The following is a 25,251-nucleotide window of genomic DNA, read 5'->3' on the forward strand; positions in this document are numbered from 1 at the left end:
GAAAGATCAGCACTGAGGTCACCTGTATCCAAACTTAATGACGTGCTGCAAGTTTGAACACAAAACTCATCAAGGGAAAACTGACAGTACCTTCTTTTTCCCTTAGAGAAATGCAACTGAAGCATTAAACTCTCAAGCTCTTATTTAAACAAACATCTATCCTTCTGGCATGCAAAAAATAATATAAACTACCATAAGACAACAACATTTCCAGGGGCAGGATGAGAGAGGTAGGAAAACATTGAGCTGAGGTTTTATTTGTAGGCAATGCCATGTGCACGACTCCACAGAGATCAATGTTGGGCTGTGGGACAAAGGGCAAATTCTATCTGCCTGCAGTCAAGAGCTGTTCCGAAGGACAGCTCTTCCTACGGACAGCAACACCCACACAGTGATGTCTGCATCAGCCTTCAGAAACATCGCTGCCATTATAACCAGGAAAAAACCTCTTACTACGATTCTTCTGGAATTGGCTACTGAAAATTGGAATGACTGTCTTGGGACATACCACAACAACAGAACTCCCAGCACATCTTAGGATGATTTTAAGTAAGGCCAGACAGAGCCAGTGTTCAGAAGCCTGTGGACACAGGGCAGAGCCGGGGGATGTGCACAGTAGCACCGCACGATCGCAAGGCATCGGGTCCAAAGGTTAACTACAAGTAGTTACTCATTCAATCAGTTACGCACTACTTCAAACCCACTGTTTTGCTTCCTATTTCAAGGTTCAGGCGGGCAGACATCCATCCTCTCGCCACCACATGGCAGGCGATGATAAGTGTTTAAGGCACACCACCCGTGTCTATACCTGCAGGCCACACACCATCACAACTCCCTCCCTTCGGGGGAGCTTTACATTGGATGTTAAAAAATTCCTTCACAGAAAGAGCAGTGAAGCCCTGGCAGAGGCTGCCCAGAGCAGTGGTGGAGTGTCCACCCCTGAAGGAGTTCAAAAACCATGTGCCTGTGGCACTTGAGGACATGCCTTATTAGGCTGCGTGGTGTTGGGCTGACGATCGCACTCTATGAGCTTAGAGATCTCTTCCAACCTCAATGATTCCATGATTCCACGGAAGCGTGCAGCAGCATTCTGCCACCTGCCCCGCAGTCCCAGCACAGCCTTGGCTCTGGCAATAGCCCACTCCCAAAGAGTGTCTGAGCATGGTTCACGAGGCAGCACGGGACAGGGACTGTGCCCTGACATGGTCCTTGTGCGGCCAGCACCCTTGGACAGCAAGGATCTCCATGGCATGCACACAGACGCTTCCGTGCCCATGGGACCCAGGATAACAGCACGGCCTTGAATTTACTATAGGATATAGACATCGGATATACAAGGACACAAGGATATACGCAGCGAATGAGTGCTCCTTGCACCACAGATAACTGCGCACTGAGGAAGGATTCAGCAGGTTTCGGGCAAAACAGTGGGGAGGGAAGTCACCCGGATGACCTCCTCTCTGGCCTCTCTCCAAGGACGTGTTATACCTCCATTGTCAAAGAGATGCTCTCCGCACATACCCACTCTGACAGACCAAACTTCATATTTCTGTTTCAGAGAATCAACTGCCTCCTGTGCACGTAGGATAGTCTAGACATCCCTCTGCCATCCAGAGGGACCTGGACAGGATGGAGAGACAGGGCTGTGTGAACCTCATGAGGTTCAACAAGGCTGGGAGCAAGGTCCTGCAGCTGTGTCGGGGCAATTCTGAGCACAAATCCAAAGAACGGGCAAAGAACGGAGTGGGAGCAGCCCTGAGAAGGACTTGGGGTGCTGGGGAGTGAGAAGCTCGACACAAGTCAGCAATGGGCGCTCACAGAGCAGAAACCAACCACGTCCTAGGCCGCATCCAGAGCAGTGGGACCAGCAGGGAGGGAGGGGATTCTGCCCCTCTGCTCTGGTGAGACCCCACATGGAGTCCTGCATCCAGTTCTGGAGGACTCAGCACAGAAAAGATATGGAGCTGTTGGAGCGAGTCCAGAGGAGGCCACAGAGATGATGCAAGGGCTGGAGCACCTCCTATAGGAGCACAGCCTGGATGATCTTTAACTTCCCTCCTAACCAAACCATTCAATGACTGTATAATGATTCCAGGATTTTTTTAAAGTAAGTCCCACAAAAATTCTGTTTTCTTCCTTTAAACACTGAGGACATTCACAGCTGTGATTAAAGAAACAGTCGTTGATTACCATCATGCCATCGACTGATATTCACCCTTCCTTAGTGAGAAGCCTAGGAAGCAGCTACAGAAAACCTCAATGCACAGAAAACAGAAGCTCACAGGTCTGCTGCTGGTCATCAGCTTCAGTCTTTGTATTGATTTTCAAAGATGTGCAAATCTAAACACTCACTGAGCTCTTCACCATTTTAAATCATGCACATACAATGTCCAACAGCAGATCCTGTGCCAAGGGGAGGGCTCAGTTGTACTTCACTCTAGCAGCCCCATTAGTTGCCAACTGACCCCACAAGCATGTTGATGTAACCACAATCTATATTCTTGTTAGATATTTAATGATTTGAAACCATAAACAGTCAGCTTTATCACAGTTGCATTGCTTAATGACCAAATGTGCATTCAACAAACACGTCATCCAGCAATAAACTGAGATTGGAGCCTTATTTCCAGCCTGGGTAACTCCAATTAACAGCACACGCCCATGGACCAACAAGGCCCCAGCGGCTCACACTCGGACAGCAACCTGCAGAGCAGGGGAGGGGCTGGACATGGGATTTCTTACATGGGCTGTGCCTGAAAAACTTGCACTGACTGACAGGAGTGAGGCTCTAAGTACCTCTGAGAGGCCCTCACTGTAGCCCTGCAGCCTCCAAACACTCTGCACCAGGCACATTTCAGGAGTGTGAACAGGTACCAGTCCTTTGAGGTCTTGCTACTGTGGAGAGCCAGCACTGCTTCAGCAGAGGGCAAGGCCCATTTTCTCTGGGTCCAATGGAATGCATAATTTAAAATACTCATCTTCAAAAGTTTTCATGGAGATGCACGAGTAAAATGCTACAGAGATGGATGAGCCTGACTCATTTCATGCACAGCTGGCATCAAGTGGAGGGAGGAACCTCTTGAACACTGAACAGAATTTGGAAAAGAGCAAAATGTAAAGACAGTTCCAAGCTTAACTCTTTAAAATAGTTTGATTTTTCTCTTCTGTTCAAACTAGAGATCAAGTGTGACTGTATCACCAATAATCACACATTCCAATCACAATGTATCAGTCCTGCATTATGGCACATATTGTAACTCATTGCAGTGCACTCTGCAGTGGTAACTTTAAGCATAGCAAGAGAACAGGGCTGCAGCAGATTCCTGCTTAACTACGTGTTCAGTATAATGCAGTGTATTCCTATTCATCTTGATTAGAGCTGTGAAGGAAAGCCAAGTAAAAATGTCAAAAAAAAGCAATTTTAGACAGATCAGTGAAAATGGCTGGCACAAGCAAAGAGGAATGGAGCTGGGAAAGGGTCTGGAGCGCAGGGGTTCTGTGAGCGGCTGAGGGACCTGGGGCTGTGTAGTCTGGAGAAGAGGAGGCTGAGAGGAGACCTCATTGCTCTCCGCAGCTCCTAGAAAGGAGACTGTGGGGAGGTGGGTGCTGGGCTCTGCTTCCCAAGCGACAAAGGATGGGGCCAGAGAAAATGGCCTCAGGTTGCACCAGGGGAGGTTTAAATAGGATATTCACAAATATTCCTTCACAGAAAGGCCTGTCAAGCCCTGGCATATGCTGCCCAGGGCAGTGGTGGAGTTCTCATCCCTGGAGGTTCAAACCTTGTAGCTCCAGGCATTCCTGCAAGTCCCTTCACTAACTGAACCCATCAGCAACTCCAACGGAGGGTCTGCAGCACAGCCCGCAACATCTGAGACCCGCAGAGGTTACAACAGACTGCTCCAGGTCCATGTGCAGCAGTGACTCCCAATTCCTCCCCAATACAGGCATGCAGAGAGGAAAGTGGGCTGGGACAGACATTCCTGCTCTCTGCAAGGCCTGTTGGAGCACCAGAAGCTGCTGCATGGTGACTCTACAAGCTGCAGGGACCCTCAGCTAAGTGAGATCACAGATCAGCTTCCCCTTGTCCCCATGAGGGACAAGCACCTGACAGACTGCAGACAGCAGGGATACAGGCCTAGCTTGGTGGCGATGCCAGCAGGTGATAGTCCCACATCGTGCCTCAGTTTCCCCAGTGAGAGGCACACAGCTCATCGGCCTGCTGGGGCCAACACTGAAACACAGAGTGGCAGAGCCAGAGGCCAAAGGCAGAGCCCAGACCTTCAGAGACACCAACAGCCTGGTGTCTGCAGGGAATTCAGCCTGCATGTCCGACCTATTTGCTAGCTGCTACTTTTAACTAATAGCTCAACCGCAGCAGATTCCATCTCAGAGCAGAACTTGGGAATGCCAGTTTTCAAACACTCCATCTGCTGACCCAATTTGTTTTCTTGCATGAATCATCCTATCGTCCAACCAGAAAAGGAATTGGATCTTTCAGCTCTCAACCAAAGTTAATAATTCATGTTTCCAGTCTTCCCTGGTGAGGAAACTCTCGCAGTCACATTGTCATTCCAAACACCAGCTCCTCTCCTCCCACAGTACCTCTCTTCCCTCAAGGCCAACCCATCCACAGGCTTTGCTTCCACAAGGACGTCTAGGAACCGCTTCCAGGACAGCCTCTGCCCAGGTCAGGGAAGGAAACCCAGTGCCTGAGACAAGCCAGTGGAGACAGGATCCACTTCCACCATAATCATTCATTGCTCAGGCATTTGTATTCCAGTTGTGTTCTCGCCATTTCCAACCCCTCTGCACTCTGTGTTCCACCTTTTTCTTCCCGCTTTCTTTCCCACTCACTTTCCAAACCGAGCAGCCTTTGACAGTGATGGGACATGTTTTGTTCCTAAAGAGTGGCCGTCACTTACACACAGGCTCTCGAGCGAGCGAGCACTCACAGCTCAACACTATAGTGTGTCCTCATCAAAGAGGGGGAAAACTGTGCTGGTTGTGACTCAGGCTTAGCTGAGCAGGTTTGGGAAGAGAAGCAGTGAACAAAGACAGACCCTCTGGGCTGTAAGGACAGCAATTCCTACAATGGAAGCCGGTGGTTTCCTTCTCTCTGTGCCCACAGACATACAAGGATACGTTATTGACTTCTGTCCATATCTCCGGATATTCAAGTACTGTGAAAACAGCTACAGTTTAAAAAAAAAAAAAAATCCCATTAACAAGAAACACAACCTATGCAGGAGACTAAATTTAAGTTATTTCCTACGCACACATGCATTTCAGACACTTTCACGAGGAACAAAAGTAGTAATTGCCTTTTGTTTAATTTAAGGAAACACCATCACCTCTCAAAATCACCAAAGGCACACCAAGTTAATACAGACCAAAACACTCCATCACGGCAAGCACATCACTACCAGATCAATAGGGCTGTGTAAATACCACATCGCTTTGGCCTGGAGAAGTACTTGTTGGACAGTTAATAAAGGCTTTACTGTAGGGTTTTAAATTAAGTTATCTAAGTGCAGCACATGCCTGCATTCATTGGTCCATACACCCCCCAGCAAGGGGTAGCGTGTTGAGAAGCAGGTCTTACTCCCAGTGTGCAGCACCTGCAGCCCAGAGGCAACCAGGACCCACTGGCAGCTCTGTTTAAACATGGAAACGATGTTCATACACAAGTTTTTGGGTTTTTTTTTTCCTTTAATGGAATCTGCTCATCCTTTTCACATCGGAAAGAGAGACCCATATGAAAGAAAGGAAAACAATACAATGATACAGAGAACTTTTCTGTTTGCTTTGTACAGATAATTCCTGCACACAGTGAGGGTAGAATGCCTGTGGGAGATTAGGTTTGAGAGGTTTAGTTTGGTTTGTTTTTTTAGTTAATTGCTCAGAAAGAACTCATGCATAATTTGTGAGTCCCCATAAATGAAGGGATTGTTCCTGGCCCAAGCTCAGAGGTCAGCTCAGCCACTTGTCCCCCAAACAGCACTTGATGAGATGGCGAAACGCTCATTAAAATCTTCAACGCTCATTATAGAACAAAGGATGGACTTTCTGTTCTGCCAGGCACTCAGGGTGCAGACTGCAGATCGACAAAAGCCACATTCAGAAACACTGTGTGGCAGAAGATCTGCACTGATGTCCTCCTAGAAGCTATGCTAAAGCACATGGAGGACAGGGGGGTGATTAATGGCAGCCAGCATGGCTTTACCAGGGGCAAATCCTGTATGACCAAGTTAGTGGCTTTCTATGATGGGGTAACTGCACCAGTCGACACGGGTAAACTGACGGATGTGATCTATCTGGACTTCTGTAAAGCCTTTGATACAGTCCCCCCACCACATCCTTCTAAATTGGAGAGATATGGATTTGATGGGTGGATGGTAGGGTTGTAGAAACTGGTTGGATGGTCGTATTCAAAGAGCAGTGGTCAATGGCTCAAAGTCCAGATGGAGATCCATGACAAGTGGCGTCCCGCAGGGGTCCATACTGGGACCGGTGCTGTTCAATATCTTCATCAATGATATTGACAGCAAGATTGAGTGCACCCTCAGCAAGTTTGCAGATGACACCAAGCTGAGCGGTGGTGTTGCCGCACCGGAAGGATGGGATGTCATCCAGAGGGACCTGGACAGGCTGAAGAAGTGGGCCTCTGAGAACCTCATGAGGTTCAACAAGACCAAGTGTAAGGTCCTGCACCTGGGTCAGGGCAATCCCCGTTTTCAGTACACGATGGGGGATGATGTGATTGAGAGCAGCCCTGTAGAGAGGGACTTGGGGTGCTGGGGATGAGAAGCTCGACACGAGACGGCAATGTGTGCTCGCAGCCCAGAAGGCCAACCGTATCCTGGTCTGCATCAAAAGAAGCGTGGCCAGCAGGTCAAGGGAAGTGATTCTGCCTCTCTATTCCCCTCTTGGGAGACCTCATCTGGAGTACTGTGTCCAGTTCTGGAATCTTCAACATAAGAAGGACACAGAGCTGTTGGAACGGGTCCAGAGGAGGGCTACAAAGATGATCAGAGGTCTGAAGCACCTTCCTTACGAGAACAGGTTGAGAGAGTTGGGCTTGTTCAGCCTGGAGAAGAGAAGGCTCAGAGGAGATCTTACAGCCACCGTCCAGTACCTGAAAGGGGCCTACGGGAAAGCTGGAGAGGTGCTATTCATAAAGGCTTGTGGGGATAGGACGAGGGGGTACAGGTATAAACTGGAGAGGGGCAGATTTAGACTAGACATTAGGAAGAATTTCTTCACCATGAGAGTGGTGAGACACTGGAACAGGTTGCCAAGGGAAGTTGTGGCTGCCCCATCCCTGGAGGTGTTCAAGGACAGGTTCAATGGGGCCTTGGGCAGCCTGATTTAGTGGGATGTCCCTGCCCATGGCAGGGGAGTTAGTATTGGATGATCTTTAAGGTCCCGTCCAACCCTAACTATTCTATGATTCAGACATTCATCCTGCTAGAGCAGGTCCTTGGCCCAAGAAGCGCAGATGTGTGTTCTTGGGAGAACCTGAAAGAGGTAGGAGCAGAGGGCACAGCAATTCAGAATTCCCCAGCTAAGTCACAAGGCAGCAAAACAGCTTATGCTCCATCCACAGTCATGGCTGCTCCATCCCTGGAGGTGTTGAATGCCAGGTTGGACGGAGCTTGGAGCAACCTGATCCAGTGGGAGATATCCCTGCCTATGGCAGGGGAGTGGAACTAGATGGGCTTCTAGGTCCCTTCCAACTCAAACCATTCCATAATTCTATAATTCTGTGGCACTCGCAGCAATTCCTTCACTACAACTGGTTGCAGTCCCCAAACTACACAACCCGTGTAAAGGTTTCCAGATTCAGGGTTTCAGCTTGGCTTCCTCAGCCAGATCAACCTCAGTCACCTGCAATCCCAAACGCAAGCCATCTTCATAACCATTAACATCTTAGCTCATCATGGTTTAGTGGTTGATAGGAATGGTTGGACTCGATGATCCAGGAAATCTTTTCCAACCTAGTGATTCTGTGGTTTAGATGCAGCAGTGTCAGATCAATCCTGACCTCATCCTGGACCGTAGGACCTATCTCCCAGAGCTCACCAGCCAGGCAGTGTGGGGAGCTAAGCCAGAGCTGGTGACAAAGGGCATGCTGCTCACACCACAAAGCCCTTTCCCGTTAGAGGGCTCAGGCAGGAACATCAAGAATCAAGGAGGGGAGATTTTTTCCAAGACAACAAACAAATACGATAGTGAACAGTGTACAGCAGCAAAAGCTCTCAGGAGAACACAAATTTCAAATCCATATACAGCCTCAGACAGAATCGTGGAATCATTTAGATTGGAAAACACCTTTAAAATCACTGAGTCCAACCATGAACCAAACACTGCCTCTCCACCACTAAAGCCTGTCCCTCAGTGTCACATCTCCATTTTATGTGACGTTATTTGGCCTGTACCCAACTTGATACCACAGTTGCTTATATCGAACAGAGCAAAATCTCCCCAGAGGATGAGGTAACAGCTCCAGAAAACACTGGTCAGGAACTTCTGATGCCAAGTCAAGTGCTACACTGGTCAGTTGGGAGCATCAGGCAAAGCTGATGAGCACCAGCAGTGCTGCAAGGCACACCACATAAACCCATTCCTCCTTCATCTCTCTCCCCACCACACTTGTTCAAACCTAACTAAAAGCAGCTTTATGTTGCTGCCCAAAGGAACTCCAAAATTGAGAAAATGTATAAGTTCCCAACAAACCCATGCTGTCACAGCCCTAGATTAAAATTGAAGCTGTCGGTATATAAGGGAACATGGCTGTAGCACATTCAGAGATGCCATGATAAAGGACTATGAACAAAGTACCAAGTCAAAGCCCATTTACAAAGCCTTCTGGGCTCAGCTCTCCTCCAGGTGCCACAGGGAACATTACTGAACGCTGCGTGCTCACTTAAAATGCCCTCTCTCTGCCTGTGAGATTTCCAACAAACACATACAGCCCACAGCAACTGGCAAAGTTCAGCTAAGGAAAGATCTAAATATCGTGTCAAACACTCGGCTTTTTCACAAAACCCCCGCAAACAGGAGGAAATTCAGCTGAGGCTGTGTTTTGCAGGCAGTATTTCAAAAGACAAATGAACTTTGAACTCTGAAAACAAGAGAAGAGGCAGCGTTTTACCCTGTGTGTTCAGTCACGAGGGAGTTCCATGGATGGACTGGCTAATGCAACACAGAGGGACAGGAGACAACACAGCTTGGGCTTGTTCAGCTTGGAGAAGAGTCTGGAGAGACCTTGAGCAGCTTCCAGTACGGAAAGGGGCTCCAGGGAAGCTGGGCAGGGCTCTTGACCAGGGAATGCAGGGATAGGGGCAAGGGGGAACGGTTTGAAGCTGAAAGAGAGGAGACTGAGATGAGATCTTAGGAAGAAACGTTCTCCTGTCAGGGTGGGAAAGCCCTGGCCCAGGGTACCCAGAGAAGCCATGGCTGCCCCATCCCTGAAGGTGTTCCAGGCCAGGCTGGATGGGGCTTGGAGAACCCTCATCCAGTGGGATATGCCCCCACCCACGGCAAGGGGTTGGACCTGGATAGGCTCTAAGGTCCCTTCCAACCCAAACCATTCCAAGATTCTGTGACTCTGATGATGAAAGCATAAAGAAGTCATGGCACAATAGGTAGGTTGTCATTGATGCAGGGCAGTAATAAGAGCAAGAAATTACCACTGATCACTGAGCATTCACCCTTCTGCAACAACTTTGTCTTTTTGATCATCCTGGAGGAAGAAGCACAGCACCTTTTCAGCTCAATGATTTTCCAACTAGACCACACTCTGCCCCCACAGTGGCACAGCCGGGACAACTACTTCTAAATCGTATGTAAGCTGAAATAAACAGAAGAGTTCCACACACAGCCTTTCCCAAGACAGCGCTCAAATGCAAAAGGGTAATTTAGTAGTCTTTAAGAATCACAGAACCACTGAGGTTGGCAAGGTCCTCTCAGCTCATCCCGTCCAACTGTCAGCCCAAGCCCACCACGCCCACTAAACCTTGCCTCCCAGTTAAGAGTGCTGGCCAGCCCAACAGACAGCTTCCCTGGCCCGCAGAGCTGCCACTTCATCCACTGCTGTCTTTGATGGGAATATCTAAATATTCCTGCATCCATCAGCAGTAAAGCACTGCCTCCTCACTACTTTTTTAGCTCTTATATAGTGATCTGGGCACCCTATTCTTTCGTCTAAAACCTACACAGGAGGTCGGAAAATTGTTCAATATTTTCCTGTCCTCTCCAATCTCCCCATGAAAAAGCTCTCTTAAGGCAGCTGCCCAGTGTGGGTCACTACCAACAATCACATCTCTGACTGGAAAACTTTTGCTTGTTCAAAGAGAACAAGTTTCAGAATCAGAACAGCAGGGATATTTCAGTCTAAGGACTGACTTACATTAATGGCCAGCTTAACAGCGGAGAAGGGCTCCAGCCTCTCCCAAGAAGTGCAATGGATACCACCTTTATCCAAGAAGACAAAGAGCACGGATTGCAACCACAGACCAGATATGAAGTCCCAAGGTCAAGTACTGCACCTGTCCTTAGCAGCACAGACACGCTCACTCTTCCAGCCTTGTTTGTAACTCAGTATTGGACACCAGGCCCCTGTGACATGGAGCAGAGAAGTGCAGCTGGTTGCTCTCATAGGCAGTAGGAATGTGACAACCGTCAGGGAAAAAAAAAACCAAAAAAACCAGACAGCGTCTTGAGCTGAGGAAGGCTGTTGCTAGGCAAACACAAGACCTGCATGAATGCCTGAGCAACTGAAAAACAGGGAGGCCAGGTGAAAGCTGTGGACGGCTGGTTCCATACAGAGGTGCTGGACTTTCAGGGGTACTACACTTACAGGGAATAGAACAACAACCCACACGTGTTCCTTGTGGTTGATTCTTCCTCACAGGACCTGTCCTTACCAAGGCAGCCAGGGCCACTGTCGGAGAAGCATGCTGCGGGGCAGGAAGAAGCTCCTAAGCCAGCGACCTCTGCTGGTCCTGTGCCACTCACAGGCACAGAGCAAGGGTCCCGGCCCTGTGATAGCCCCAAGAACCCGAGAAGGAGCCATGGAAAGCAAAGACAGCTCCAGAACATACCCAGAGACCATCTGGCCTCCTGATAGGAGCTCCCGCGGGTCAGATCCAGCAGCGGTGGCATAACAGCCCTGATGTCCACCAGCCCCAGCATGCAACTCCATGCTGGCAGAGCGCAGACACAGTGCTGCCTCACCTCCCTGATAAACATCCGGATGCCGAGTGTTATACACACTGAAACCAACCACTGCTAAAGCCAGGTTTCTACAGCAACACCAGCCATGACACACAGTACATTCCCGTGTTATCAAACTATCGGCATGGGTGTTCCAGCCTGCAGAGTTCCACCAGTCCGAGGTCCCTAATTCCCTTTTCCAAATGCTGCAGACCTGGCGTTCGCAGGACAGAGCCCAGGCTGCCAAACCCAAAGGTGGGCTTGGTGCCTAAGGACATCCCTCGTGCATTAGAGCCTGCAGCCCCCACCTCAGCACTCCCCTCTGAGCTCCGTCTCACCCAGGGTTGGGCACAGGTCAATGGTTTTGCCTCTTGTGCAAATCTCAGGAATTTGAAACAGCAACTCCAGTCCTAGCAGGGCACAGACAAGTCAGGGCATGCCACCACCCACAGCAGCTGGGGTTATAGTACCTGCGCTGAGTGACGTTTCATTCATATTTTGCTAAATCAACCCAAGGGTCAGAGGCTTTTCTTCAATAACAAATCAAAACACAGGACTCAAATGCTGTTAAATACGCACCAGTTCCAACATGAATTTTAGACAATATTCTAAAGAAAAAAGTAACACGGGTAGGCACATGGTATCAGAACATCTCCACAAGACTGGAAAACACCTCAGTTATGACCTTTGCCATTGTAACTCTGAGGACTGGAGGCTGCTTGTTAGCTGTTATGAAGGACCCATGCCTCTGACAGCTTCCAAAAGGGGCTCTTCCCACGATCCTGCATGCTGGCACATGGTGACAAGTGACCTCGTCTGTAATCCACACCCAGCTGGGAACCACTTCTCAATCATCTAGCTCCCACTGGACTTTTAACCTACAACAGAAACTGCTAAGACAAAACCAAACCCTGACTGCGCAGCCTCGCTCTGCGTGACCTCAGATACCACTGCAGGATGTCCCCAGAAGACAGCAATCCATCTTCATCTCCAAATGGACCCAGTAAGACCAGTAGCCACAGGAGAAGGAGGTCTGCTTGGTCTGCTCTACAGCCATCTATCTCTCCCTTCCCAGGGGTCAGGAAAAGCACAGCCACCACCCTGCTGAGGGCAGCCAGGCTTTGACCTGAATTAGGTACAAAAGGAATTGCATCCTCAAATTGGGAGAGAAAACATGACAGCTTAGATCTTAGAAATGTTTTCCTGTGACGGTGGGGAGGCCCTGGCCCAGGTTGCCCAGAGAAGTCGCAGCTGCCACATCTCTAGAGGTGTTCCAGGCCAGGGTGAATGGGGCTTGGAGCAACCTGAACCAATGGGTGGCATTCCTGCCCGTGGCAGAGGGGCGGAACTGGATGGGCTTTAAGGCCCCTTCCATCTCAAACCGCTCCGTGATTTTATGGCTACTGATAAGTCAACAGCTGGTTGTAATCACAAGCAGAGAGAGGCTTGTAAGGAAGGAGAAACACCTGTGGTTCATCAGGCTGCTGATACCCTAGGGATAGCTAGTTCTCAATAGGAATACTCTTGGACTCCGTCCCTGACGACTCTCTTACCAACTACTACTGTTAGAAGACAATTGGTACCAGAACTGTGGGCATGAGCTAGCATGAGGTCCAGACCAGGAGATGACAGCACAGCAGAAGACAGTCCTCCTGCTGAGTAGGAGCAGGAGTTTCAGAGACAGGAACAAAGACTCACCCTCCTTACTATGCTAACAATCCACTGCTCAGTGAGTGCCAGTGCATCACCGTGAAGGACACGATCAGGACACAAGCGTGTCACAGGATGGAGACCAGCCCACCCTACGTGGGAAGAGGAAACCACAAAGCTCCCTTGTGTTGGGAACAGGAAGAAGAAGTGCCTGCTCAGACTGAGGCTGTGGGAGCAGGCATTATCCACCCAGAATCCAGCTGAACTGGTGCAGGAATTTGCAGTGTTGTGTTTATTGTTGCCTACCTGACCTCCATGAGTGAGCTTCTCTTTCATAGAGCCTGGAAATGAGGAATAAAATACTAAAGTGATAAGACCTGGCCAGATGGATCCAAAACAAAACAGAGAGCACAGGAAAAATTAAGAGTCCTTTTGACACCCTTCCAATCACACACCTCTACCGCTTATTTGGGACAACCTCAGGACTGCATAGTGGGCAAATTTAACTCACAGGAATGGCAGAAAGCCAACCTGTCCTAAACCAGAAATGATTTTAACTCCTTTTTGGCTGAACTGTATCCATTCACCTTGCCACCAGCGGGATGCCAGCACAACGGGCAGGAAGGGACCACAGCTGGAGCCAAGGAACAGATGAGGGGAGGGGAAGGCAAAGCCACCCAGCCTCCCCACTTCAGCTGTACGAGGTGTTAATTTAACTCAGCTCCAGAGTAAATCACATCTTGGGAGCAACCATTTTGTGATAGCTAGTGAACTCTCCTAAGAAGAGGGAAAAAGTGACTGTTCAGTTGGCAATTTGAAATCCCAAAAGTTTCCACAGGTTTATAAAAGGAACACCACCTCCCCAGTGCCAAGAAGGTTCCTGCCTGGTTTAAATGTATTCGTAGCCACTAAAACAGCACGATTTCCTATTCCATACAACAAAACGGACAGTGCTGACAGACTTCTTAAAAGGACACACACAACGCTTCATTTCTGTCACTCCAATAAGAAAGACTATGAACACTTGAAAAACCACCCCAAAAGCTCTAGACACCAAGAACTTGGAGTGTTTTAAGGTTTACCAAATGCCACTCCTGGCAAAAGGAAGAGCTGCCCCTCCAGATCTGCGGTTTGCACAGCAGAGATGCTCCCCTACCATGACATGGCACTGCAGGCACTCAGCTTCTCTGCTCACCACTCCCTGCCCTCCTCAGCCAGCATTCCCAGGGACGGTGGGGAAGGTTACCATCACTCAAGTGTCCACCTATGGACCCACTTGTGTGTTAGCTTCGGCACTGACTGCATTTCAAACAGGGCCCAGGAGGAGAGCCCATTGACACCAAGACTTCTGTCCGCACTCTGTGCGTCCCTCTCACCACAACTCCAGGAACCTTTCTCTGCCCCACTCATTTGCTAATGAGTCCAGCCCTTTCACACTTCCAAAAAGCCCCAGGTGAGCTGTTTGTAGACAGACTTACCGCAGATTCCATCAGGGTCAGAATTCCAACCAAAGCTTGGGATTCATGGGATGCAAACAGTCAATTCAATAGCTCATGGCCAACAAACAGCCCTGGCCTCCCTTCGCACATCCACTGCCCTAGCAGCTTCTCCACATCCTTCTGCCCCTCACGACTAGCAGGCAGCTACTGCAACTCAACACTCCCTAAGAGATGGGCAGCTGCCTCCAATCAACAGCTCAGGGAAAGTTCCAGAAGCCAAAGCAGCACCTCCCTTCCAGAAGCACAAATCCACTGCATTGGTATCAGCTGCACAAGGAGCCATCACCAGGCACCTGCAGCCCCTCAGGACAGGGGCACAGCCCTGATACTCAGCCACTGCTAGCAGGTCAGGACTTGCAGGTGGCAAGGAGATGAGCATCTCCTGGAGTTCCACAGCCCACCCAGCCTCCCCAGCTGCACCGAAAAACCCGGGTAATGGCGGAGGCACAGTGGGCAGCCCACTGCATCTCACCAAAGCCCTGAATTCACATTTCAGTTCCTTTTAGTACACCGGGCTAAAACCTCTTACAGAAGCAGCCAATTCAGCTTTACTTACAGACACCTGGGCTGCCTCTATCACTGACAGCCACAACCTGGTCTCCTCCTTCCCCCCACAATACCTGGCACCTCCCTTCTGCACCAGAGCCTGTGGAGACTGCGTCCTTCTCCACTAGCATAGAGCTAGGATACTGGGCCACAAGGATGATCCGAGGGCTGGAGCACCTCCCATACGAAGACAGGCTGTTCAGCCTGAAGAAAAGGCTCAGGGGAGACCTTATAGAACCCTTCCAGTAGTGAAAGGGGCTCCAGGAAAGCTGGGGAGGGTCTCTTGGTCAGGGAGTGCAGGGATGGGATGAAGCAGAGCAGTTTTAAGCTGAAAGAGGGGAGGACTGAGACGAGATCTTGGGAAGAAATGTCTTCCTGTGAGGCTGGGCGAGGTGCTGGCATAGGTTGCCCAGGAAAGCCAGGCTGGATGGGGCTTTGAGCCCCCTCCTCCAGCGGGAGATGTCCCTGACCATGGCAGGGGGGTTGGAACCGGATGGACTTTCGAGGTACCTTCCAACCCAAACCATTCTATGATTTTATGATCTCCTACAAGGCCACATGTGGAAATCTCCGCAAGAAGCATCACACACACCTCCAAGCACTGTGGCTTTCTCAGCAGCTGAGCAACAACAGCAGCTTTCCAGCAATCCCAACCAAAAGCTTCCAAGCTAATCCAGCTCTCCATGGCAGACAACAGAGCAGCGGCACCCAGGGAACCCACCCGCTCACCTCGTGCCAGAGCAGACCTAGGCCCACCATTGACATCTGAGGTCGAGCCAAGAATAGCCTGCTACTTCCATGGCCTCAGAGGCAGACGCTGCCATGCTGTTATGGAGCCAGACGATCTTCTGGCCCTTCCCAATGGAAGTTCTAGAGATCGGTGTTACCTAAGGGAGTGCACATACAGATATGGAGAACCAAAGGACATCAAAAGGCATCCTTTGACTGAGAGGTGTAGGGACACCAGCCAAACGTACAGCTGAGCAAGCAAATAGTTCCCCATCCTGATTAAAAGCAAGCACTGAGGAGAAGATGATGTAGGCAAACACCTGCAACATCCAAACAGTGTCACCTCCTGGCTGTTTGGGCTCAGGAACCTCTCAGAGGCAGAACCAGAATGCAAAACCAAGACAGTGAGGCATCTGTTTATAACAGAAAGGCACTCTTTCATTTTCATTTGGGGGTTTTTAATTACTGTGATTTATTTTTGCACACAGCAGATTCAGGACCCAATGACTGCGAGACGACAGTTTCCATGACGCGCTACCCAGAACACATTCCCACTACCTGGGGGCAAAACTTATAAAACCAGCCAAGAATTTTTTGAAAAAAATAAATGGTCATTGACTAAGTTTGTTCAGACAACAAGGTTTGAGCGAAAGGTCAGGCCTCTGCTGTCATTTAGCAGAAGTGAATCATGGAATCATTAAGGTTGGAAAAGCCCTCTGGGCTCATCCAGTCCAGCTGCCAACCCAACCCCACAGTGCCTGCTAAACCATGTCCCCAAGTGAAGCAAGATTCCACAGACACTCCAACAGCTCAAGAGGCCTGCCTGATGCTCAGCAAGAAAAATCACTTACTAGGAATGTGAAGCAACATCTCTGTTGTGATCCCTCAACGATTAAAAAGTTAAATACTGTGATTGATTCATTTCAAGAGCCAATGACAGGTTATGCAAGTTACTGCCTGGCACAAGGGAGACCTGATATCCTCTCTCCTCTGAGAAACAGCATAAATCGATAGAGGAGGACTGCAAACAAGCACAAAACCAAAACAATTACTTTGGCTCTCCTCCCTCCAACCGAAAACCTCTTCCCAAAAACCTTCTCCCTTGCTGTAATTTTATCTTCCAGACCGCTTTATTCCTGGAAGACAAAACGCTTCTTTATCTGCCACAGACCTCAAACACAACACAACTGGCCCCATGGGCACAGGGGAGTTGACGAGTAAAGCACCACTGTTGGCAGTGATGACCACCTTACATGCACACAGACACCAACCAAAGCTTATGGTGCTCAACAACTCGCATCTGGACACATCAGGAAGAGTCTGGAAGCCAAATTTTCCCTACCATACCAGTTACAAGACAGACAGCCAATGAGGAATTCATCCCAGGATGCCTTCTACTGAGTTACTTATTGCTCCCATCTCTCCCAAACCCCGCTAGGGCCACTGTGTGATCATCTACATGAAGAGCCTTAAAAAGAAGATGACTTTGAACTATTTTCAGTTACAAACACACACAGCAAAGCACAGATTACATCAACAGACTTCCACCCTCAAGCCAGAATTAATCCAAACTAGGGACTATCAAAGATGAGAGGACAGCGTCATGGCACACCGTCCCGAACAATTCTGCTTTTCTCCAGCAGAGAAACTACACTAAAACCAGAAATCCTGTCTTGAGTTGGTATGATACCGATAAAGCAACATGAATCCAGGCAGTTAGGCACAAAAAGCTTCACCGCAAAGCATGACTCATTCGTAGAGCCACGGAATCAGGAAGGTTGGAAAAGCCTTCTAAGCTCCTCCAGTCCAACCATCAGCCCAACCCCACCATAATGACTAAACCATGTCCCCAAGTGCCACGGCCACACATATATGATGTCATAGAGTTACTCCTCAGATCCTGCAGTGTTGACAGAGTTCTAGATCTCTCTTTTGATTATGGGCAAGGTTCCGAATTCACAGAAATCAGTTTTCTGAACTATCTACACCCTGCCAGCGCACAGCACTTCAGGTGAAAAGAATGAAGGGAGGAAAAAGTGAACAATTACAAATATCCATGTTAAGTTTGCTGCCCAGCCAAGACCTCACCTGCCAGACAGACATTTTGTACTTCAAGAATCCAGTTTATGGATTTGTTTTGTTGGGGTGTTGGGTTCTTTTACAGGGGTTTTTAAAACTATTTTAACCGCAGTCAGCTTTCAGGCCTGTGCAACTCAATCACATCTCCAGTTTAAACTGAATTACTTATTAACTGCTGCTGCTTTGCTGAAAACAAGAAAAGACAGAGGGAGCAGGGGAAGGGAGCACTCTAGCATCAGGAACTTGGCAGTGAAAGAGCCTCATGGAATGGCAGTGGGTTAAACGCTTCTGAGGGTGACAGTAGTGCTGCAGGGAGAAGGTGAAATGCCTGACAGGTTTCAATAATGAAATGGCAGCAGGCGAGCAGGGCAGCAGTAAAACCACATTCCTTTCTCCCAGGGAGAAGTTGCCCAACTGGCTGCTGCCTTTTCACCAACAGTAACAACACTGTTTACAAGATTCCACATCATTTCTCTCTCAAAGTGGGCAGAGCTAGCCGGTAGCACTACTTTTCCTGCTCTCATTCACCACAATTAAACGCAACATCGGAGAGGAAGGAGCTGTGAAATCAAAAGACAGAAAATTTCATGACCACTAGTGAGATTTTCTCTGTTCACCAACACCAGAAGTGACAAAGTCATAATAAACCAATCCACTCCTGCAGGTTGTACTGCATCCACGAAATTTTTTGACTGGAGCTGTCAGATAATCCACCCCTCACCACTACCAGAAGGCCCCGAGGTTTCCAGACGAGTTTCTATACCACAGAGTTTAAGCAAGAGGTCCTGGCCCCATCTAATCCTCCAAGACTAAGAGGTTGCCAGTTCAGCCTGCTCCGGTTGAAAGCGGTGAGCTGCTAAGCAGCAGCATCTCCATTCAATCCTGCAGCATGAGCACAGCCGCCACACGGAACCCCCCAGCAGATGCCTCGTTTCAGCTTCACGCAGCATCACTCACAAGTAGGAGACGAACAAAGAGAACTACGAGTCCCACAGCCTCCGATGGGGCCTCAGGATCCCACACCACCGTGGAGATCATCCGTCATGCATAACAAGCAGTATTTGGTTTAGAAGGATAAATGTTCTAACCCTTCAAACCTCTCCTTGACTGAAGGCACAGCTCCAACCTGGAAGCTGCAGTGGCAGGCTCTTCCTTCCCACAGCATCCCAAGGTAGTGATGTTATTCCCTCCTAAAAGGTAAGCTCATTTGGCACTTCTATCACGCCTGGTTATGCTTTCAAAGCAGAACACAAAGCCCCTCTTGGAGACTGATGAACCGTAACTCCCAAGAAAGTTGTGTCCCCAGACTGAGCAGGTGGCTGTGGCAGTGGAACAGTTCGGCTCAGCAGCTGTGGGGCTCCTCGTCCATGTTTATTTCCCAGGAAAATGGGATCTCTGCTAAAAGAGCAGATGATCTGCAGTTCCCATTTACTATCACACAGTGCCCTCCAATGGCCAGACCATAATAGGGAGCCTGAAAACACAAAACCCAATAGGTCGCTCACCGTCCCTTCCCAAGCAGTGGAAGCAACAGCCAAGCCACCTGCAGCACTGCCCTACAGAGGCTGCAAGCCCACCTTTGTGCTTCACGAGAGACACAGAGCTCTCTCTGAACGAGCACATATGTAGAACTAAAATTTCCTTACTCCCTCAAACCCACAGTTTCATACAGACCACCTACACCTCCCTGAAAGGAGGTTGTAGTGAGGTGGGGCTTGGACTCTTCTCCCAAGGAAGCAGTGATAGGATGAGAGGAAATGGCCTCAAGTTGCACCAGCAAAGGTTCAGATTGGACATTACGAACAATTCCTTCGTTGACAGAGTGGTGAAGCCCTGGCAGAGGCTGCCCAGAGCAGTGGGGGAGTCACCATCCCTGGAGGGATTCAAAAACCATACGGCCACTTAGCAGGAGCATTTTAGCAGGAGCCATGCAGTTGGGCTGACAACTGGATGAGCTGAGAGGGCTTTTCTAACCTCAATGATTCCATGATTCTATGATTAAATGTCTTCACATTAATTTTACATTAAAACTAAAATTTACATAGTGCCAGCATTAGCGGCCCCAATACGCTTACAACTCAGTAAAAGCAGGTTTAAAATGCAAGCTTTCATAAAAATATGTCGAACTGCTGAGAACCATAGCCTTTTCATTTTGTACAAGTAATCACACAAGGCCTTTCATTTATGAAAGGCTTCCTTAGCAGAGCTTTCTCATTATAGCTAAGTTTTACGCACTATCCCTGGGAAGGCGATGCACTTTGACTCTATAAAACCCATTCAGATATCGTTTCTCCATTTAAAAAGTCAATAAAAAGTGACTACTTTGAGTTGCCCATCGCTGAGATATCATGTGGTAGCTGTGGCCGACAAGAGGCCCTGCTCGGATGCCAGCCAGAGTTGTGCTTTTACATAATCAGGGGATTCAGAGCAGAAACAACTGTGTTCGCTTTTAAAGAGCCTGTGCTCACAGCGCTGCTCATGAGTTCTCAGAAGCTCCACGGAGTTTCTACATAAAAGCCTCAGCAGCAGCAGGCCGAGCCAGAGGCGGTGGATGCACCCGGAGCTCGAAGATGCACCCAGAGGCAGGCTGTCCCCTAGCGCTGCTCTGCCCGCTTCCCCTCACAGCCAAGCCCAGACAGCACTTGACAAGGAACCAGACTGCCCATCGGCTGCTCCTCCAGCACGCCAACTGCAGCAATGCCCCGGTCACACACCTGGCACTCCTCTGGTGCCACAGCTCCCTACGCCAGGAATAAATTCATGAGGGGACCTGGCTTCTCCTGCAGTGCACCAAGAGACAGTTTTACCACCAGGCAACAGATAAGAAACACTGCCTTAATTTAATTACAAGCATCTAGAGCACAGATGCTTCCCCAACAGCTCACCATCACATCTGCTTCAAAAACTGATGGCTGGCTTCAAACGCCAAGTGGAGAAATGCAATGGCAAACTCTGCTACGTCACTGCTTTGTCACACAGTCAAGGAAGGGAGGACAAACCAGAGCCCCAGTCAGCACTAAATCAAGTTAACAGGGAAGTGGTGTGATACCATGTTCCTTTCGAAGCCTTCACAGCCTTACCTCATAGACAGCATTGACACAGATGATATTCATTAGTGCAACATTCAAGTACAGGGAAGCAGATACGCCCAGAGGAGATCATTCCAGATCAACAAATCCATCAGGAACATCTAAACAAAAAAGCCAACTCCCATACACCTCAATTTGCATAAAACTATTCAGTTTATCCATCACATCATAGCCATATTCCCCCTCACCTCCCGGCCAAGCTGTACTTCACCTTGACATCGCCACAGCAGATCTGCTTTCTATTCCTCACCCTGGTGTTCAGCTAAGCCTGCGCTTTACAGGAATCCATCCCACCTGCAGATACCATTTCCATCACACAGGAAAATTTGGTTTGCTCATATTTACCTAAAGAGCCACCCACTACAAGGAGTGTGAGAGGTTCCTGAGGTCCTGAATCCTTCAGGATTCATTACCACATAAAAGCTTTGCCCAGCACACAAGAACTAAGAGGAGAACAAAAGGCTAAGCTGCAGTGACTCCATCCAGAGCTATTTATTTTAAGGCACAAGCAATTATCTCACATGCACCGAGATATTTTCACGAACATGAGTTCCTTTTTGACAATTCCTAATGCCTGACAAAATGTCACCGCAGTGGGAAGCCAGTAATTTCAGTTTATTCAGCCACCACTCACAGAAGCTGAACAGAACTTGAAAGGAGGAGAATGCTGGAGTTGGAAAGCACAGTTCCACACACCAACCTCTTTTTTGCCTATATTTTAAAACATAGAAGGATACTCTTTCTTCCAGGGCCTCTCTCTGAAGATGTGATTTATTCAACCAAATGAATACAAGATGCTTCAAGTTTTCCTTCTACCCAAGCACCTGAAGAAAGGGAAGGGGGTAAAGGTAGAAAGGTAGAGCCACATTCGACTCCATGACTCTCAACTGAAACGAATGAGAGCCGCACTGCACCAAAGGACATATCATCTCCTTTCTTCTCCAGCGAAAAATAAATAAAGATGACTAAAATGTAAATTAAACTTATGAGATTATTCCAGTCATCTCTAAAAACCATCAATCCAAATGTATTCAATCATTCAGGAGCTCCCTAAACAAAGGAATGCTGGAAGATGGAGGAATGCCTTGCACCAGGTTTGCTCCTGGTCTCTCCACTCCTGAGGCCAGCACTGGAGACCCATCACTGTCAACAGCAGGAATGTTTAGTGAACAGCTGGCTCACACATCAAGCGTGTGTCACGGATGCACAGCTTCGGTTGGGAGGAAAGGTGCTCTATATAGGAGCAAAGCCATTTTAAGCTACTAAGAAGTATACATTTTTAAATACTGTGGTGTCCAAAGTTTGTATGAAAGCACCCAGGCTTTCATGACTGAGAAAGGCCCAGGAAGTGACTTTGATTTAAAGCTGATTTTAACTAATAGATTAAACCAGGATTTTTATAGCTCGTATTTACAGAGAGGCCAATTTATGGAAGCAACATCTGAGGAGCAGCACAGCCAGTGAGTGGCTACGCACAACGGTTGGCTTCTTCTCCATGACTCAGTGCATCCCTGCGCTACCCAACGTCACGGCGCCTATCGGAGTGCTGGAACAGAATCCCAACAGATGTCCAGATCTAAGATACCTGCTGGGAATTACAGCCAGTTATGGAGATTAATGCAGACACAAACCCTGCCACATTTAAGCGTGTGCCTCATTTCGTACGTGAAGCAGGCCTGCTGGCACGTACATCTAAGCCAATGCTCAATTATTGTTAAGAGATATTGCTGCTTTCATGGAAAGCCATTAAGCAAGTCCGACTACCTTTGCTTTTTCCAATCAGCACGCATGCAAGGACAGGCAGTCCTATATGAGAACTATCTAACACCCTGCATAAAAACACAAGGAACACAACAGAATGGCAAACTACTTAAAACTGAGGGAGCAGCAAAGAAAAATTAACAACCTGCACATACCTGATCTGGCCTCTCCAGACCAGCAAGGAGATTCTGCTTTGCAGAACACAACAAAGTCGAGCCCAAGCTAATGCTAGTGGGAAGGCATCTCCCAGCATGCAGCAAAACCATAAACACCTAGCCTTTCTCTAACGCTCTTTCGATTTACCTTGCAGCTCACTTAACAGCCACTTTCCCTCAGGAGATTCTCTTCTTTCTGTGCCCTCCTTGGCCCACGCTTCTGCCATACTCAGCAACAGTGTAGGCCGTTGGCATACTGAGACACCAGCCCACTAGGCTGCGAAATATTGCCCGTGTTCTCCCCCGTGCCCTTCCTCACCCTACTGCTTTTCCCTTGCAGCCTCCTGTCTTATTTTCAGATGATTACCACCCTGTTCTGCCAAGCTGTCTGCTCAGGGCAGTGGTGGAGTTCCGTTCCTAGGAAGGCTTTAAAAGCCATGGGAATATGGTGCTGAAGGACATGAACTAGCGTTGGAGTTGGTAGTGTTGGGTTTATGGTTGGCCGCAATGATTTTAAGGATCTTCTCACCCAGACCACCACACCCAGGCCAGGTCCCTGGAACCGCTGCAGATGTGAGCGCCACTGCAGCAATTATCCTTCCCTCCCAAGATTCTGGCCACCACATAATCCTCCCATGCAGAACTGCCACCCTCCCAGCGTTTCAGTTTGCCTCGGTTGGACCCGCACACCTCACTGGCCCAGCTGTTTCCTCCTCCAGCCCTCTGGGAGAAGGCAAGATCAGCCCAGACAGCTCAGCAGCAGCACATGTTACCCCAAGGGTTGGGCGACAGAGAAGCATTCCTGGAGATGGGAGCGGCCAGAGTGAGCTGCCTGGGGTCTCCTGCAGCCTTGGCTGCTGTCAGCTCCCCTTGTCCTCACACAAAGGCTCAGGGAACCAACCCAGGGAAGAAAGTATCCTCCTCTGATTCTGTGCTTGCCGTCTCACTCTTGCAAGGTGCTCTTCTCTCACCTACCTTCACAGACAGCGCTTTAAATCATACTGCGCTCACTGCTTTATAATCCAACACAGGCAGAAAACTGCTTACTGCGAGCGTGGGGAGGCCCTGACCCAGGCTGCCCAGAGGGGTCATAGCTGCCCCATCCCTGGAGGTGTTCAAGGCCAGGTTGGATGGGGCTTTGAGCAACCTGATCCGCTGGGAGGCGTCCCTGCCCATGGCAGGCGGATGGAACTGGATGGGCTCTGAGATCCCTTCCAACTCGAACCACTCCACGATTCTGTGCATTATCCCCTCCTTGATAAACGCATCCATTCCAGGCAAAGAACCTGCGTTCTCACTGGAATGAAGCGGTACCGCCGTCTCGATGTGGTGCCACTCGAATAGAATAGGTAACAGAATCGCCTGGCAGCGCCTACAGTCGGATTTTCCGTGCCGGTTTGCTCTGTACAAGAAGGATGACAGACAGCCCCTCGCGTTTAGTCCCATAAACCCGATGTAAGCGCGTTATAATTATCATAATCGTTATTCACGCCTGTAAAATTCCACTCGGGAAGGAAGGCGCACGCGGCTCGCAGCCGCTATCCCGCCGTCCCGGAGTGGAGCGCGGCCCCTCCTGACGGCGGTGCCCACGGGCCGGGGACAGTGATGCCTCCCACGGAACGCTCCCCACCAACCTGAGCCAGCCTCGCAGCGGCACCGGGCGATGCACCCCCGGCCCCTCCCCCCCCAGCCCCGCCCGCCGCTTTGTTCGCCTGGGGGGGCGCACCTACCGGGGCCACCGCCCGGCCGGCCCTCGCCCTCTGCCCGGGGCGCCGCACCCACCTCCTCCTCGGAGAGCCCGTACACTGGCTCCGCCGCCGCCATGGGGGCGAGGCCGCCGGGCCGGAGAGCCGCCGCCTCCTGCCGCCGGTGCCGCCGCCGCTGCCCCGCAGGAAGGGCCGGGGGCGGCACCGCCCTCCCCTCCGCTCCCCTCCCCGCGCGGGGCGGCCCGAGGGCGGGGCGCGGGGCTTCACCGCCGCCCGGGGCCGCCGCGAGGGGCAGGCGGGAGCGGCACAAAGCGGGGACGGTGGCTCTCCAGGTACCGCCCACCCCTACGTCCCGCCCCGCCCGCCGCGACGGCAGCGCGCGCCGCCCCGCGGGCGGGAGCGGCGACGCCGCACGGAGATGGGGGGAGCCCTCAGCCCCCTCGGCTTTTCAGTCCCCTCAGCCCCCGCGGCCGCTCAGCCCCAGTCCCCTCAGCCCCCTCGGTACCTCAATCCCTCAGTTTCTTCAGTCCTCTCGGTCCCTCAGCTCCCTCGGCCCCTCAGTCCCATCGTTCCCTCAGTTCCCTCGATCCCTCAGCCCCCTCCGTGCCCTCAGCCTTACATGGCAGAGGCCCTCGGGTCTGGGTTGGAACTGGATGGGCTTTTTAATGGTTCTATAGAACCATTTCAGGATTCTATAGAAAGGTGCTCTCTGGAACAGCATTTGGCCGTTTCTGCTGTGTGCCATTGGACTGCAGGGACACAGCACCACTTTGTCATTGCTTCACGGTGTGAGGTCTAAGGAAACAAAATATTCTGGGCT

At 49.9% G+C, this 25,251-nt stretch overlaps 1 protein-coding gene across 1 annotated transcript in view; it reads right to left on the reverse strand.

The window, feature by feature from the left end:
- NEDD4L (NEDD4 like E3 ubiquitin protein ligase) overlaps positions 1-24,660 on the reverse strand; it is a 114,041-nt gene extending 89,381 nt beyond the window's left edge. The window contains exon 1 of the mRNA XM_054053358.1: positions 24,508-24,660. Within this exon, the coding sequence (XP_053909333.1) occupies positions 24,508-24,549 (42 nt within the window). The 5' untranslated portion in view covers positions 24,550-24,660. The remainder of the gene's footprint in view (positions 1-24,507) is intronic.
- Between the last annotated feature and the right edge of the window lie 591 nt (positions 24,661-25,251).

The sequence above is a fragment of the Cuculus canorus genome, chromosome Z (assembly GCF_017976375.1).
Source record: "Cuculus canorus isolate bCucCan1 chromosome Z, bCucCan1.pri, whole genome shotgun sequence".
Lineage (NCBI taxonomy): Eukaryota > Metazoa > Chordata > Aves > Cuculiformes > Cuculidae > Cuculus > Cuculus canorus.